General features: G+C 37.9%; 1 protein-coding gene across 8 annotated transcripts in view; it reads left to right on the top strand.

Annotated features, from left to right (window-relative positions):
* CADPS2 (calcium dependent secretion activator 2) overlaps nt 1–17,345 on the top strand; it is a 540,052-nt gene that overhangs the window by 283,031 nt on the left and 239,676 nt on the right. For all 8 annotated transcript variants that reach the window (XM_047839630.1, XM_047839625.1, XM_047839616.1 and 5 more), the window contains exon 8: nt 16,737–16,876. In XM_047839630.1, the coding sequence (XP_047695586.1) occupies nt 16,737–16,876 (140 nt within the window). The remainder of the gene's footprint in view (nt 1–16,736; nt 16,877–17,345) is intronic.

The following is a 17,345-nucleotide window of genomic DNA, read 5'->3' as shown; positions in this document are numbered from 1 at the left end:
TTTCATGCTTGTCTTCCACACATCTTCTTGGTATATACATTCATCTTCTTGACCCATACATCTTCTTTGATGAATCTGTTCAGATAGCTTCCCCAATTTTTAATTGGGCTGTTTATTGTTCTTGAGTTTGGAAAGACTATAATAAGTTGTTTATACCTCCTTTATCAGATATATTTGTAAATATTCTCCCAGTCTTTAGTTTGTCTTTGTATTCTGCTCATGGTGTGTTTAAAAGAGCAGGAGTTTTTAATTTTGATGAATGAAATTCAGTTTGTGAATTTGTTTTTATGGCTTGTGCTTTTGGTACTATATCTAAGAAATTTTTGCCTAGCCCAAGGTCAGAATTCTCCTCTGAAAGTTTTTTAGTTTTAGATTTTTATGTTTAGATCTTTTATCCATTCCAAGTTAATTTTTGTATCTACAGCGATGTATAGGTCAAAGTTCACTTTTTTGTTATATGAATATCTGGTTCTAGTACCATTTGTTTATTAGAGAGTGCATGTGCAAGGGGGGAGAGGGGCAGAGAGAGAGAGCATCTCATGCAGGCTCCACGCTCAGTGTGGAGTTCGATACGAATCTTGATTCCATGACTGGGATCATGACCTAAGCTGAAATCAGGAGTCAAACGCTCAACTGACCGAGTCATCCAGGGGCCCCTTTAGCACCATCTATTGAAAAGACTTTCTTCACTGGTTTTCCTTAGCACTTTTGTTGAAAATCAATTGTATATGTATCTGTGGGTCTATTTGTGGACTCTCTAGTCTGTTCCATTGGTCTGTTTTCCTGTCTTAATGCCACTAGTGTACTGCTCTGATTACTTTAGCTTTCTCATAAGTGTGTCATAGCAAGTACTGATAGTTCTTCAACTTTGTACTTTTTGTTTTTGATTTCCCCAGTTTTGTCTGTTGTAATATAGTTCTTTGCCCTATGAATTTTAAAATCAAGTTGTAGCTTTCTATAAGAAGACACTCAGTGTTATTTTGACTATGATTTCATTGAATGTGTAGGTCAATTTTGGAATTGATCAATAGTATTGGGTCTTTCGACCCATGGATACGGTGATATATTTCTTTAGGTCTTGCATCATTCCTCATAGCAAGGTCTTAGAGTTTTCAGTGTACAGGTCTTGCATTTCTTTTGTCTGATCTGTCACTTGACTATTTCATATTTTTGATGCTATTCTAAATGGCATTAAGTTTTTAAACTAGGTATTACTAGTATATTGAAATACAGATGACTTTTCTATACTGATCTTCTATCCTGCAGTGTTACTCAACTCACTAGTTGCAGTAACATTTCGTAGATTGTTTCTCCGTAGACAATATTGTCTAAAAATACAGTTTTTCCTTTCCAATCTAGATAGTTTTTATTTTTGTTGCCTTATTGTACTTACTAGAACCTAAATTACAGTGTTAAATACAAGTGGTGAAAACGGACTTCCTTGTCTTCTTCTCAGTTTTAGGGGGTAAGCATCTAGTCTTTAAACATTAAGTATAATATTAGCTGTACTTTTTTTTTTTTGGGTAGATCCCCTTCATCAGATTGATAAAGTTCCTTCTAATATTTGTTTGGGCTCTGATCTTTATTATTTCTTTTATTTACCTTGGGTTTAATTTATACTTTTTCTATTTATTAAAAGCTGAAGGCATTGATATGAGAAAAATCTTTTTTCTAAAATAGACATTTAGTGCTATAAATACACATTCCCTAATTATTGCGTTCATAGCATCCCACAGATTACTTTTTTTCATTTTCGTTCTTTTGAAAATACTAGGTTTTATTTTGATTTCTTCCTTTGACCATAAGTTATTAAGCATGTGCTATTTAGTTTCCATATATATTAGAGTTTTTCAGAGTTTTGTTGTTGATTTCTAATTGAAGTCTATTAATTAGAGAATATACTTCTAGAACTTTGATCCTTTTAAAATTTACTAAGGCTTAGTTTATCACCCACAACCTGTTGGATTTCCATGTGCATTTGTAAAGACTGTATTCTTCCATTGTCTAATAGGGTGTTTCGTAGAAGTCAGATAGTTCAGGTTACTCAGATCTTTCATATACTTACTGATTTTCTGTTTACTTTTTTAAAAACAATTTCTGACAGATTGATACTAATCTCTATTATTCTGGATCTGTCATTTTTTTTGTTTCTTCTATCTTGAAGATCTGTTCAAAAATATTAAGGATCTGTATATATTTTTAAATTAACTGACTGCTTTGGCATTATGAAATGACCTTTCTTAGCCCTCATAATATACTTTGCTTTAAAATTTCCTTTATCTTAGGGGTGCCTTGGTGGCTAAGTCAGTTAAGTATCTGATTGTTGATCTCAGCTCAGGGTTATGAGTTCAAGCCCTACATTGGTCTCCATACTAGGCATGAAGCCTACTACTACTATTACTAATAATAATAATAAATAAAATCTACTTTATCTTAGCCATCCCAGGTTTTTTAAAACTAGTGTTAGCATATCATGTCTTTTTCCATCCTTTAATCTACTTCTTTACATTTAAAATATGTTTATTTAAGGCTCAGTGGAGCATGTGACTCTTGATCTTGGGATTGTGAGCTCGAGCCCCACATCAGGTGTAGAGATTACTTAAAAAAATAAAATATATTTAAGCAATGTATAACTGGGTCTTTTTTTTAGTCAATCTGGTAGTCTTTTAATCAGAGTATTTAAACTATATTTTATTACAATTTTTGATATGGTTAAGTTTAAATCTGTCATTTAGGTATTCTTTGTGTCTCATGTCCTTTATTCCCTTTTTTCTCTTTAGACTAACCAATTTTTTAACATATTTATTCATTTTTGAGAGAGCATGAGTGGGGCAGAGGCGGGGACAGAGGATCTGAAGGCAGGCTCTGAGCTGACAGCAGCAAGCCCGATGTAGGGCTTGAACTCCTGAACCGTGAGATCATGACCTGAACCAAAGTCAGATGCTCAACTGACTGAGCCACCCATGCGCCCCAACTAATTGTATATTCAGTGGTTCCATTTTTTATCAATAACTGTTATTCTAGGTGTTGCTTTAAATCATCACAGCCTAACTTTAAGTGATATTATAGCACTGAGTATAGTGTAAGAACCTTACAATAGTGTATCTCCATTTCCTGTTGAAGGTGAGGCCAAGGACATACTGTCATTTCACCAACATCTAACAGTATTTAATCTATAATACATGTGCAGCTAATGTTGGGAAGATGAATGAACAAATGAATCTCTTGAACTTGGCCTGGTTCCATTTTATTTCTCATATGCAAAATTATAGCAGACAGTAGAATGACTCCCTTTGAATGCCTGAGCTTCAAGTTATAAACAACAATTGCAGAATAATGTAAGGTTTGGATCCTATAAGAAGAGTGAGGTTCTAGTAGAGTCAGGCTCTCTCCTTATAATACATGGAATAAGCAAGTTGGAAGAGCCTCAGATCCATTGCTAACCTCTTCTTGTAGTTGCTGCATTAAGAAAAGAAGTTCCTATGCATCTTGCTGCTATCCATAACCACTTAGGAATATTCATCATCATGGTCTTTAGCACTGATGCCAAAAAGCTAAGTACTTTTGTTCCCTACTAGTTATTATCTGCAGTGTTTGAATCAAAAATAAATTCTTTAGGTAAAAGGTGCATGATTCAAATTGGTTCTTGAGCACCAGAAACTGAAAATTTAAAACCTGCTTCCAGAAGACATGGATTCTGGTATTGGCTTTGTCATCGTAGCCATGGGGACAAGTGGACAGATCACTCAACTTCTCATTCTCTGCCCTAATCTTTATCTTCCACATACCTCCATCTTACCATATACTGAATGTGAATCAAATATATTTTAAGGATGCAGCTGAATCCAGGTTTAGACAGTCTGTAATTTCCTCCTTCCCATCCTACTATCGTCTATTCTGGATTAAGAAATAAAATTGACTTGGCTCTAAAAATCCTTACAGTATTTAATAACCACAGCGAGAACAAAGCTACATTAGTTATTATAACGTTTGTGAAATAAGGGAATAATTTGTTGGATTAAGGAGGGGGAGGTAACACTGTAAGTGTCCATTGTTATCCTGAAGAAATTTTCTTAGGTATCCATTTAACTTCAGTGTCAAATTATTTACATAACCAGAGTAACGCCTATCCTTTAAGGGTGATGTGAGAATTAATTTAAATTTCACAAAGCACTTTGAGGCATTCACTTGAAAGGTTCTTTATAAATGCCAGGCATTATTACAACCAGCCTAGTAAAAAGAAACGGGATAAAGCTACTCATGCCGTGTCCTTTGACAGGAACTGTATTGGTTAGGGAAGTATAAAGGTTACCGCTATTCATAATTTATGGTTGAGGGGAATAGATCAAGAATAGTAATGGCGCTTTTCTGTCCAGTTAAATCTTAAAAAACACAGATATAACAGTGATGGAATATATTGCTCTTCCAAGGAGAAGTATGAAATTGATACCTTACAAGCAATAAAAATGATATAGGAAGATGAATAAAGGCCAGTATCTTTAATCACGTCATAAAAATACAGTGACAGCCTTGACTGTCCCTCCTTCAAAATCTTCAAGAAAGACTTTGCAATGGAAGAAATGATTCTTGATCATGTGGGTGTATAGAATTTGAAATTTGCTAGAAATACATGCAGATGGTCTTCGTTGTAGTAACCAAAATAATCAGCCTCATTGTTAAGCACTTAAAAATGTATATGATAAGTCAAAATTTTAACACACAAAAACTTTTCCAAAGATTTCATACAAGCAGGATGCTTCAGGTATGTGAGAGATAATCACACACAAAAACCTCCCGTTAAAGTAATCAGACGAAGCTACCGATTGAAGTCTGTGTGTAAAAATATCTTTGAATCACACTTGGCAGAAGAAATTTAAAAGGTAAATTTAGTCTTCTTTTAATCTCAGCATTTAGTGTTTTTATGATCAAATCTCAGCCTTTATTGTCTGTATTAGTTTCAATTGGGACTTTAACAAATTATTAAAAACACAAATTTATTGTGGAGGTCAGAAGTCCAAAATGAGTCTCAGTTAGCTAAAATCAAGATGTTGGAAGAGTTGCGTTTCTTTCCAGAGGATCTAAGAGAGAATGGAATTTATTTTTACTTTTTCAGTTTCTAGAGACTGCCTGTGTTCTTGGCTCATGGCCCCTTCCATACCAAAGCCATCAATGGCTAATTTGAATTTGAATGTTTCTCACATCACATGGCTCCAACACCCACTTTTCTGCTTTTCTCTTCCATATCTAAGAACTCTTTTTTTAAAGTTTGTTTATTTTGAGAGCGAGCAAGTGAGCTAGTGGGGGAGGGGCAGAGAGAGGGAGACAGAGAATCCCAAGCAGGCTCCATGCTGTCAGCACAAAGCCAGACCCAGGGCTCCAACCCACAAACCGTGAGATCTTGACCTGAGCCAAGACCAAGAGTTGGACGCTTAACCAGCTGAGCCACTGAAACACCCCTCGGAACTCTTGTAGTTGTGTGAGGCCCACCTGGGTAACCTGGGTTATCTTCTCATTTTAAGGTTGGCCAGTTAGCAATCTGCAATTCCATCTGCTACTTCAGTTCGCTTTTGCCTTAGAAGAGAGCATATTCATAGATTCTGGGGATTAGGTTGTAGGCATCTTTGGGAAACTTACTCTACCTACCACAGTCCAGGAATGGAAAAGAAGAGTTACTTAACTTTTTGCAGACTGGCAAGTAAACGGCATACAGATTCTGACATTGACTATGGTCATTTTCTGTTACCACGGTTGGCAGTACTTTAGTTGGCAAGCCTTTTTCTCTTTTCACCTCAGTGAAGTATCCATTTTAGGCTTGTATTTTTGTTTTGGGTTTCTCTCTGCATGCATCCATCCAGTCAGCCACCCAAAATGCTTGGTGTAAGTATCTACCCCAGATTTGAAGCTAGGGGACCATGGTGAGGAAGAGTTTAATTGAAGATACTGACTTAAATTAACCTGTAAGGCGCTGATGAGCTACTTTACCACACCATAGCTTCTGCCTTCAGGGAGCAGAGTCTGCTGAATGCCTTCGAAGAAATTCTTCACATAATGGTTCATTATTAAGTCGGGATTTCAGAAAAGATTGAAGAATTTTGACACCTTGGTTTTTCTTTTCCGTACCCTTTTCCCAGCTCCCATCATGCAAATAACAAAGTTTTTCATCTCTGTCTTTTAACAGTTAATGTCAGGGAAAAGTATTTAATCAAGATGATAATATTTCTTGTACTGTTTTATTTATTGATTGATTTTTCGAAAAAGGCCTTATTTGAAAAGCACTATATAAAAGGAAGCAATTGTGTGGTTCCGTCAGGTCAGGTGCACATTTGGTAAGGGGTCGGGAGTTGGATCAGTTCCATATTGTAAATTCCAGGATTCTTTCCAACTTTAAAAATAAAGGGAACTGGATTTAGCCCACGGACAATAAGGTTGACAGAAGACTTAATGGTAATCTTTCAGTATACAAAAGAGCATTGTGTTAGTGAGAATGAGCAGGTGTTCTTTGTTTCAGCTAAGTAGGACAGGAAGCAGGGATATTAAATGGAAGGAAAAATAATTTAGACAAAGCAACCTCATGTGTATTAAAACACAGGAAAGTGTTACTAAGAAGGATGTAGATTTCTCTCAGAAAAATCTTTCGATTTATCTTCTCCGTGCACTGAAAATACAGAGGCACCCGATACTGGAGAAAATATATACTAGTTATTAACATGTGCTAAATAAAAATTGATTGAGATGAACTAAATTCAGTTATTCTTTCTCTCAAGGTTATAACTCTCAGGAAGGTACTTGAGAGGTTCACAAGGAATAGTCATTGTGAATCTTAGCTAATGTATAAAATCTCTGTCATTTGAAGGAGAAAGATAGAAAAATGTCAACTGAACCCAAAAATCAAGGTTTCTTATCAAGACAACTCTGCATATCTGAGGAGATGTTCCCTTGCGCATGTCCTTAAAACAGCTGTGTCTCAAGGACATCTGATTGTCCACATAAAGGATTTTTTAGGGGGGAGCATGCAAAGGGAAAGAGAAGAGAAAGAATCCCAAGCAGTCGCCATGCCCAGCATGAGGTGGACACAGGGCCAATCCTACAATGGTGAGATCATGACCTGAGCCAAAATCAAGAGTCAGATGTTCAACCGACTGAGCCACCGAAGCTCCCCTCAGAAAAAGGATGTTTAATCACAATTGAAACATGATTCTAGCTAATAGCATTTTCACTGCCACCTGTCTTTTAAAGGTGTATTTCCAAGGCCAGATCATCTCTTAGTTGAATGTTAGGATACCTCACCACACATTGAGTTACATGACTGCATCTGGGATGCATACAGATGGATAGAGGGGTATTAATTCTTTACTCCAGGATATACAAATTTGGTTGTCATTCCCTGGCTTAAAAGTATCTTCTAGGGGCGCCTGGGTGGCTCAGTCGGTTAAGCGTCTGACTTCAGCCAGGTCATGATCTCGCGGTCCGTGAGTTCGAGCCCCGAGTCAGGCTCTGGGCTGATGGCTCAGAGCCTGGAGCCTGCTTCCGATTCTGTGTCTCCCTCTCTCTCTGCCCCTCCCCCATTCATATTCTGTCTCTCTCTGTCTCAAAAATAAGTAAAAACATTAAAAAAAAATAAAAAAAAAAAGTATCTTCTAAATGCATGTTATGGGATAACCTTATAAACTCCTTAGCAAAACATCTCCTTTACAGACTATCCCTAGTCTTCCTTTCTGGTCTCATCTGTCAGCACAAGCTTCCCATTTCCTTACTGTCTTCATGCTTTCCGGCTTTATTCCCCCCGCCTTGGCCAACGGTGCTTTTCTAGCCGAAGTGATCTTGCCTGACTTGCCCTGACATCACTTAGGAGTCAGGTGAGGTCTTTTCCTATTCCTCAAATAGATTTTTGTTCTTGAAACTATTGCAGTCTGGCCTCACATAACTTGATGAGATCTTGAGTAATTTGTCTGTTAAACCAAGCAATACCCTTTCTGTTTTTCCTGTGCTTAACCTCTCAATTGTCATTTGACACTGATGGCTATTTCCTACTCCCTAAAACACTGTCCAGCTTAAATGCAGTGTATCACCTTCTGGTTTTTCTGCATACTTGGCCCCTGGTCTCAATTCTATAGTTGTCTTCCTAATTCTCAAAAGGTCTTCACAGAATTCTCCCTTACCTTTTTTTTTTTTTAACAGTATTATTGACTATATTCCCCAAGCTGTACTTTTTATCTCTGTGACTTATTTTATAATTGGAAGTTTGTACCTCTTAATCTCCTTCAGTTATTTTGCTCATACCCCCATCTACCTCCCCTCAGCAACCACCAATTTTCTGTATTTTAGAGTCTGCTTTTTTTTGTTTCTCCGTTTTTTAGTTTCCACATATAAGTGAAATCATATGGCATTTGTTCTAACTTATTTCACTTAATACCTTTTAAGTCCGTCCATGTTTCAAATGGGAACATCCTTTTTTATGGCTGCATAATATTCCATGCTTGTATTCCGTCTTCATCTATCAGTGGACACTTGAGTTGCTTGTTACTGTAAATAATGCAGCAAGAGATATAGGGGCATGTGTATCTTCTTGAATTCGTGTTTTTGTTTTGGCTTAGTTCCAACAGCCTCATGTCTTTGTCTTAGCTTCTTCCCCATGTCTTGCCTTGTAATTCTTAATGTGTTCTTTTAGACTCCCAAATGGAAGTAATTCCTCTATGCAGTCTGTCCTGATCCCTTCCAGAATTGCTGGTTGCACCCATCTCTGAGCTAGAATTGTACCAAGTATGTATCTCTATTTTACTTTAAGACTAAAATGCAATTATTGTGGTCATATACTCTTTTTTTCTTCCTCTCTGCTAACAGATATTTATAGGAAAGCAGTGAATTGTTTATCTGGCTCCAGGGCCTGCCTATCCCCCTCTAGTTCTTCTAGATTTTTTCCCTTAGCTTTTACATCTTTAAGACCTTGTTGAAATTGTTTAGAAGGCTTTAAGTGGATAGGTCACAGAGTTCAACTAATGTGGTATGTGCATAAATGTACATGACTTCGCTTTAACTAAGGTATTTTAATTAGGAAAGCAATGTAGAGATGTCAGCTTGTACAAATATGTTAGAACAGAGATCCTATGAACTATTACTCTAAACATTATGTGTATGTGTATATTTACACTTCATTCTTAAGTTTTTTCTTCCTGTGTATTAAATTTGACAGAATTTTAAACAAAGTGTAAAAAAAATTGTGTTTTTCATTTACACTTCAGCAAACATGGCAAGTAACTTTGACATTTTATTATGAAGAAGACACATTGGCTTTATATTTAAGGTAAGGAATCATAAAATGTGTGTGCCATGCTAAGTGACAAGACATTTCAAGTGTTGGTGACAAAAATAAACTAGAAGAAGCATGAATGTGTATAGAAAGGTTCAGAGAAATGGATGGCAAAGAATAGACTAGTTTGCTTAATAGAAGAAGCTAACTATTTTGTACATAGCTATAGTTTAATTTAGATGTGAACCTGGAATATAGCAGAATCCTTAATAAATCTTTATATCTGTTAATATTTTAATTGTACCAAATCCTTTTTTTAATAATTTAACTTTATTTTTTAAATTTTTTTAATGTTTATTTTTGAGAGAGAGGGAGGGAGGTGGAAGAGCAGAGAAAGAGGGAGACACAGAATCCAAAGCAGGCTCCAGGCTCTGAGCTGTCAGCACAGAGCCTGATGTGGGGCTCGAACTTGTGAACTGTGAGATCATGATCTGAGCTGAAGTCAGGTGCTTAACCGACTGAGCCACCTAGGCACCCCGTTTGTTTTTTTGAGAGAGGTCTGAGATGGGGAGGGGCAGGGAGGGAAGAAGGGAGGGAGAGAATTCAAAGCAGGCTCCAAGGTGTCAGCACAGAGCCTGACCTGAGGCTCAAACCCAGGAAACCGTGAGAACATGACCTGAGCCAAAGTCAGATGCTTAACCGTGAGGCACCCAGGTGCTCCTGTACCGGGTCATTTTCAAGTAGAACTGCTTAAGAATTGTAAGTGCTTACCTGTTAAAGAAGATACATGAAGCAAAACTTTGTTAATGTTTTACTTAGGATTCTATGAAATGCTGTGACAAACATTTCACTTGTTCCAAACAGTAACACCTGTAGAACACTTTACTGTGGGTGTTACCGATAGATGGGGTAGATGTCCTCCACCTGGTGATTCAGGGCTCCGGTTTCTCTCATTTTATGGCTCTCATTTCCTAGAGCAGTGGCATCTCTGGATTTGGCTAGCAGATGAGTAAAGAGGGATGTATCTTAATTTTTCCCCAAAGTGATACTGACCACTTCTCTTCATATTCCATTAGCTGGGACTTTCATGTGTCCCTACTTCGTGTAAGAGGAGCTCAAAAACATAGCCTCTGGCTGACTAGCTGCATCCGGCAGCAGCTCTATGCTAGTAAAAGCACAAATCCTGGTAAACAGATGATCAGCTGTAGTTTGCCCCTATAGCCAAAGAGAATGATTGTGTTACCCTGCCTCCTACATACAGAACACCTTCACTTCAACTCCAGGGCATCACCCCAAAGTCTCTTCCGGTCCAGCTTCTCCATCAGTCCCAGCTGTGGCTCTTTGCAGCCTGATGACCTATGAATTCAAGTTCATGTTTAACTACCTCCACCTCCCCTCCCCACATTGCCCTAGCACAAACCCTAGCACAAAGTCTACAGCGGTGGAACAGGAACAAGAGAACTACAAGTGTCCCATCTGAAAAAAGGTAAAGTAGAAAATGCATAGTAATATCTGTCCATCGACAGTACTGAGATCCTGTTCTGGCAGGCACTGTGAAGATACCCTGTCCTGGCAGTGTTTAGGATCTCTTGACTAGACCCTCGTTATGCATCTGAAAGAGAACTCCTTTGTCCTTTACTCTCTTTGGCCCTTGGAGCTCTACACATTGGGAGCTGCCTCTTGTCTGTTAACATCCTTGGCAACATCACGTAGAGGAGTGTGACCACTTCATGCTTGTGCAGTTTGGGAACCTGGAAACAATTTTACAGCCATTGTTAAGACTAAGTTCAGGGTTTATTCACCAGTACAGTCCCTTTAGAAACAACAGATAGCATAGGTATGGATCTCCATTGGTTACACATGTCCGTGTTTCTTCCTGACAAACAATTTCAGGTATTTCAAAAGGAGGAAATGTAACACAAGGAATTAGCTTCAAATGTGATAGAACAGAGCCACCAAAGAAATGACAGTGAGTAAACCTAGAGACTGACAAAATGAGAAACCTTTGCACATCTTAGGGATAGAAGGGCAATAGGAGAAAGTGATATGATCAGATAGTATCCGATATTATATCATCAGATCTTAGCTCCAATAACAAGAAACTGTAAACTCCGTGAGGGATCTGAGTCATCCATATTCTTTTACCTTTTTGTGTCCCCATATAATGAGCCCTCAGATGTTTACTTAAGTAGTAAATCCTTCCACTGATATCACTTAGGAATACTCACTAGGAATCTAAAATGTGGCAAAAATGATGGTATTCAACAGTGAGATGATCCTTAATTTGTGGATCAGATGCAGTTAGCTGTTTTGGGACCTTATTTGATAACTGTCATCAGCATTTAGAGAATGAGAAACTGTCAAAAGTTTTCATTTAAATAATCTCTTCCTGTTTAAGGCTTTTGGAGTTTGGAACAACATCAGTTTTTGTATAAACATAGAAGGAAGAATTAAAAAGGAATAAAGTATGTATATGTAGGTGGCTCATGCCAAAATAAATTGGGGGGGGGGATGTGGGGAGAAAGAGAAAAAGCTTTCCAGAATTGCTAGGGAAATGGAAGCTATAGCTTCAGAGGTTAGATCTACAACTCTTAGGCTTTGTTTCATTTTTGGAATCATCCTCTAAGTTAGTAATAACATTATTTTGTCTACTGGTTTGAGCCAAAAATCATCACTTTTTTTTAAACTCATTTAAGAAAGAATCTGTAAAATATTCCATTGGATACTTTAGCAGTCACAGAGGACTAATTCTATAATACAGTTTTTGAAGATCTCACAAATGCCATTTTCTCTGTTCCTGGATGTGCCTTTATATGCTCAAGTGTATAGATATGCTGGATTCAACTCAACTGTGGCTTTTAGGATAGGCTTTGAGCAAAGTCTCAAAATAGTAGATACATTTAACAACTTGGGAGTTGAGAATAGTTTAAGAAGCTTTTATGACTGTTGTCTTTCTTAGAAAAAGAGCTTTGCTTGAAAATTTCTATGTGAATAGTTCCACTTATCCACAGAAATGATGACTTTTTTTTTCTTTTTTTTTGCCAGAGCATGCCAAATTTAGTTGCCATGTTTTGCTTTTAAACACATGAGCATGTTTATAATTCTTTCATTTACATAGAAACTTCAGGTTTGTTTACTTCTCACATTGGTATAAAATAAGAATGGCTTAAAGTATAATATACTGCATTTCATTTTTTAAATTTTTAAAGCACGTGTGCAAGCAGGGGAGAGGGATAAAGGGAGACAGAGAATTTTAAGCAGGCTCCACACTCAGCCAGGAGCCCGATGTGTGGGGCTCAATCCCATGACCCAAAATCAAGAGTCAGATGCTCCAGCCGACTTAGCCACCCAGGCTCACCTACACTACATTTCATATCTTTATCCTTCAGGATATAGGCTTCCCATTTAAAAATATCAAGGCCTTGATATAAGCTGTGTCTAAATAATATTCTGACTAACAAGGGGGAAATACATCATTTTACATACAGACATGCCTCAGAGATACTGTGAACTTGGTTCCAGAGTTCTGCAATAAAATGAATATCATAAAGTGAGTCAATTGAATTTTTTGTTTTTTCAGTGCATGTGAAAGTTACATTTATAATATAGTGTAATATAAGTGCAATAACATTGTCTTTAAAAAGTACATATCTTTGGGTGCCTGGGTGGCTCAGTCTGTTAAGCATCTGATTCTTAACTTCAGCTCAGGTCATATCCTCACAGTTTGTGAGTTCAAGCTCTGCGTTGGGCTCTGTGCTGACAGTACGGAGCCTGCTTAGGATTCTCTCTCTCCCCCTCTCTCTGCCCCTCTTCCACTAAGTCGGTCTCTCTCTCTCTCTCTCTCTCTCTCTCTCTCTCTCTCTCTCTCTCATAAACTTAGAGTATATACCTTAATTAAAAAACACTTACTACTGAAAATGCTAACCATCATCTGAGCTTTCAGCAAATTGTAATCTTTTTGCTGATGGAGGATCCTGCCTTGATGTTGATGATTTCTGAATGATCAGGGTGGGGTGACCCTGGTAATTTAAGATACATGAAGTTTGCCATGTCAGTTGACTTTTCCTTTCGTGAACAATTTCTCTAGCATGCAATGCTGTTTGATAGCATTTTACATACAGTAGAATTTCTTTCAGAATTAGTCAATCTTCTTGAACTCTGCCATTGCTTTATCAATGAAGTCTAGATAATATGCTAAATCCTTTATTTTCAATTCAACAATCTTCACAGCATCTTCATTAGGAATAGATTCCATGTCAGGAAATCACTTTCTTTAGTCATCTGTAAAAATTACCTCCTTACCTATTAAAGTGTGATGAGATGATAGCCATTTGTACTGTGATTTATTTCGCTTAAAAACTTACAGGCCATTGCTGGGTGATTGGCATAATTTCAGTATTGTTGTATCTCAAGGAATAATTAGTCACATTTTCAGGTTCCACTTCTGGCTCTCTTGCTGTTTACACCACATCTGCAGTCACTTCCTCCACTGAACTCTTAAAACTCTCCAGAATCATCCAGGAGAATTGCAGTCAACTTGTTCCAAACTCCTACTGTTACCTTGACCTCTTCATGTAAATCGTAGATGTCCTTAATGGCATCTAAAATGGTGACTCTGGGGCATCTGGGTGGCTCAGTCAGTTAAGCATCTGACTCTTGATTTCAGCTCAGGTCTTCAGGGTTGTGGGATTGAGGCCCGTGTTGGACTCCGTACTGACAGTGAGGAAACTGCTTGGGATTCTCTCTATGCCCTTCCCCTGTTTGTGCATGTTCTCCCCCCCCCCCCCAAAAAAATAAATAACTTTAAAAAAATGGTGACTTCTTTTCAGAAGGTTGTCCATTTACCTTGCCTAGATTTGTCAAAGTAATCGTTATTTAGAGCAGCTTTAGCCTTAAAAAATATTTCTTAAATAAGACTTCAGAGTGAAAATCACTCCTTGACTCTTGGGCTACAGAATGAATGTTGTGTTAGCCAGTGTGGAAATAGCATTAATCTCATTGTCCATCTCCAGAAGAGCTCTTGGGTGACCAGGTGCATTGTCATTAAGAAGTAATAATTTGAAAGAATGTTTTTTCCTGAGCAGTAGTTCTCAGCGGTCCTCTTAAAATAGCCACAAACCATGGTGTACACAGATGTGCTGCTATCAAGGCTTTGTTATTCCATTTACAGAGCTCAAGCAGAGTAGATTTAGCGTAATTCTTAACAGCCCTGGGATTTTTGGAATGGTACATGAGCTTTGGCTTCAATTTAAAGTTACCAGCTGTATTAGCCCCTAACAAGAGAGTCAGCCCGTCCCTTTGGTGCTTTGAACCCAGCAATTGGTTTCTCTTCTCTATGAAAGTCTAAGACGACACCTTCCTGGACGTTGAAAATCTGTTGTGTAGTGTAGCCACTTTTATTAGCTAGATCTTCTGGATAACTTGCAGCTTCTACATCAGCACGAGCTGCTTTACTTTGCACCTTTATGTTATAGAAATGGCTTCTTCCCTTAAAGCTCGTGAACCAACCTCTGCTAGCTTTACATTTCTGCAACTTCCTCACCTTTCTCAGCCTGCTTAGAATTGAAGAGAGGGCCTTGCCCTGGATTAAGCTTTGGCTTAAGGAAATGTTGTGGCAACTTGGATCTTCTATCCAGATCGTGAAAACTTTCTCCATATCAGCAATAAGGGTGTTTTGCTTTGTCATCATTTGTGTATTCACTGGAGTATAGTTTTAATTTCCCTCAAAAACTTTTCTGCTGACAACTTGGCTGTTGGGCCCAAGAGACCGAGCCCTCAGCCTCTCTTGGCTTATGTCATGCTGTCCTCACTAAACTGAATGATTTCTAGCTTTTGATGTAAAGTGAGAGACATGTGGAGCACCTGGGTGGCTCAGTCGGTTGAGCATCCAACTCTTGATATGATCTCATGGTTCGGGTCATGATCTCATGGTTTTTGAGGTCGAGCCCCACATTGGGCTCTGTGCTATCAGTGCAGACTAGGATTCTCTCTCCTCCTTTCCCTCTCTGTCCCTCTGCCACTTGCACAGGTGTGCACACTCGTGTTCTCTCTCTCTCTCTCACTTTCAAAATAAATAAAAATTTAAAAAGGTAAATAAAGTGAGAGATGTGTGACTCCTTCTTTCATATTTAGAAACTATTGTAGGGTTATTATCTTGATTTCAGTATTGTTGTGTCTCCAGGAATAGGAAGGCCCAAGGGGAGGGTGAGATACAGTGGAATAACCAGTTGGTAAAGCATTCAGAAAAACACAAATTTATCAGTTAAGTTCATTGTCTTATGTGGATGTGGTTTGTGATGCCCCAAACAATTAAATTAGTAACGTCACAGTTCTTTGCTGATCACAGGTCACTATGACAAATACAACGTAAAAGTTTAAAATATTATGAGAATTACTGAAACTTGACAGAGACGTGACGTGAGTGAATGCTATTGGAAAAAGGGCACCAGCAGACCAACTCGGCACAGGATTGCCATAGACCTTCAATTTGTAAAACGCAGTATCTGCGAAGCACAATAAAGTGAAATGCAATAAAATGAAGTGTGGTTGTATACGGCGTGTAAGTTATGAAGAGTAAGCTTGTCTCTCCTGTGTCGGCTCTGTGAAGCTGTGGTATTAGAAAATAATCAGTTGGAAATTTTATTAAAAATAATTACTTTGTGAGGGCGCCTGGGTGGTTCCATCAGTTAAGCATGTGGCTCTTAATTTCAGCTCTTGTCATGATCTCATGGTTTGTGGCATCGAGCACCACATCAGGCTCTGCAATGACAGCACAGACCCTGCTTGGAATCCTCCCCTCCCCTCCCCTCCCCTCTCCTCTCTCTCCCTTCCCAGCTTGCACGTGCCAGGGTCTCCTTCCCCTCCCTCCCTCTCTCTCTCTCAAAATAAATAAATAAAAATTTAAAAATTTATTTTAATTATTTTGTGTCAGTCCTTATAGTATTTATAGATATGAAGACATCAGGAAAAAGTCCTCTGGTGTTGATCTAGGACAGAAAATGTGCTATGATATCGGTCTTTTCCGTCTCTAATTGTGTTGACTTCCTTTCATGCTGTCTTACAATGCAAATATTAAAACATTAGGTATATTTTTGCTGCCTAGAATAATTGGTTTTACTTTTTAAACATGCTATCTGTAATTTCAAAAAATATTTCCTTCTGAACTTCCATGCCCTGAGTTTAGAATAGTCTTGAAATTATAGGTGTCTAATAAGTATTTCTCAACTGTCAATTCAACTGCAGCCTTTGTGCTATTACCTCATTAGGAAATGACACAGGAAGAAAACTCGTTATGTGATAATATGAGAACACATATTTGTCAAAAAGATAAATGAGGCTGTATTGAAAACCCATCTGTTGTGGTGGGAGTCAAGTGGTTTAGACACATTTGGGCATGATACCTTCTTTTTAAACAGGAAAACAAGATTTCTGTTTCAATCCTTGGAGCTTGTATTGTGCACTTAAATGTGTTCTTTTTTGTCTTTTATAGGTGATATTATACCCAACTTCTAATAGCTCCAAGTCAGCTGAGTTGCACCGAATGGTAGTTCCAAAAAATAGCCAGGACTCTGACTTAAAGATCAAATTAGCAGTGCGAATGGATAAACCACCACATATGAAACATAGTGGGTGAGTGTGTACATGAAGGTGCTTTTCTCCTGAATTATTGGATCTCGTTTCAATGTATCATTTTTGCCAGTTTACTGACAGAACAGGTATATCATGAAATTTTCCCCCCAAAATGACATTTACAGGTTAACTTAATTTTTTACACTCCTAGACACGTTTACAGCTAAATATATGTGTATTTAGTTATTATAACTGTGTGCATGCTAACATAATATTAATAATTGATTGCACTGGTATTCTGTATCACTCATGTCAATGAGGAGCAGTGATGGATGGAGATAACTTCCAAGAACTACTCTTCAAAATATAATAGTCAAAACAAGCATAGTATTCAGCTCTCCAACAGCTAAACTTACATAAAATATATTAAATTTTTTTTTCAACGTTTATTTATTTTTGGGACAGAGAGAGACAGAGCATGAACGGGGGAGGGGCAGAGAGAGAGGGAGACACAGAATCAGAAACAGGC

This window comes from Prionailurus viverrinus, chromosome A2 (assembly GCF_022837055.1).
Source record: "Prionailurus viverrinus isolate Anna chromosome A2, UM_Priviv_1.0, whole genome shotgun sequence".
Lineage (NCBI taxonomy): Eukaryota > Metazoa > Chordata > Mammalia > Carnivora > Felidae > Prionailurus > Prionailurus viverrinus.
This window is presented reverse-complemented; position numbering and strand designations above follow the sequence as displayed.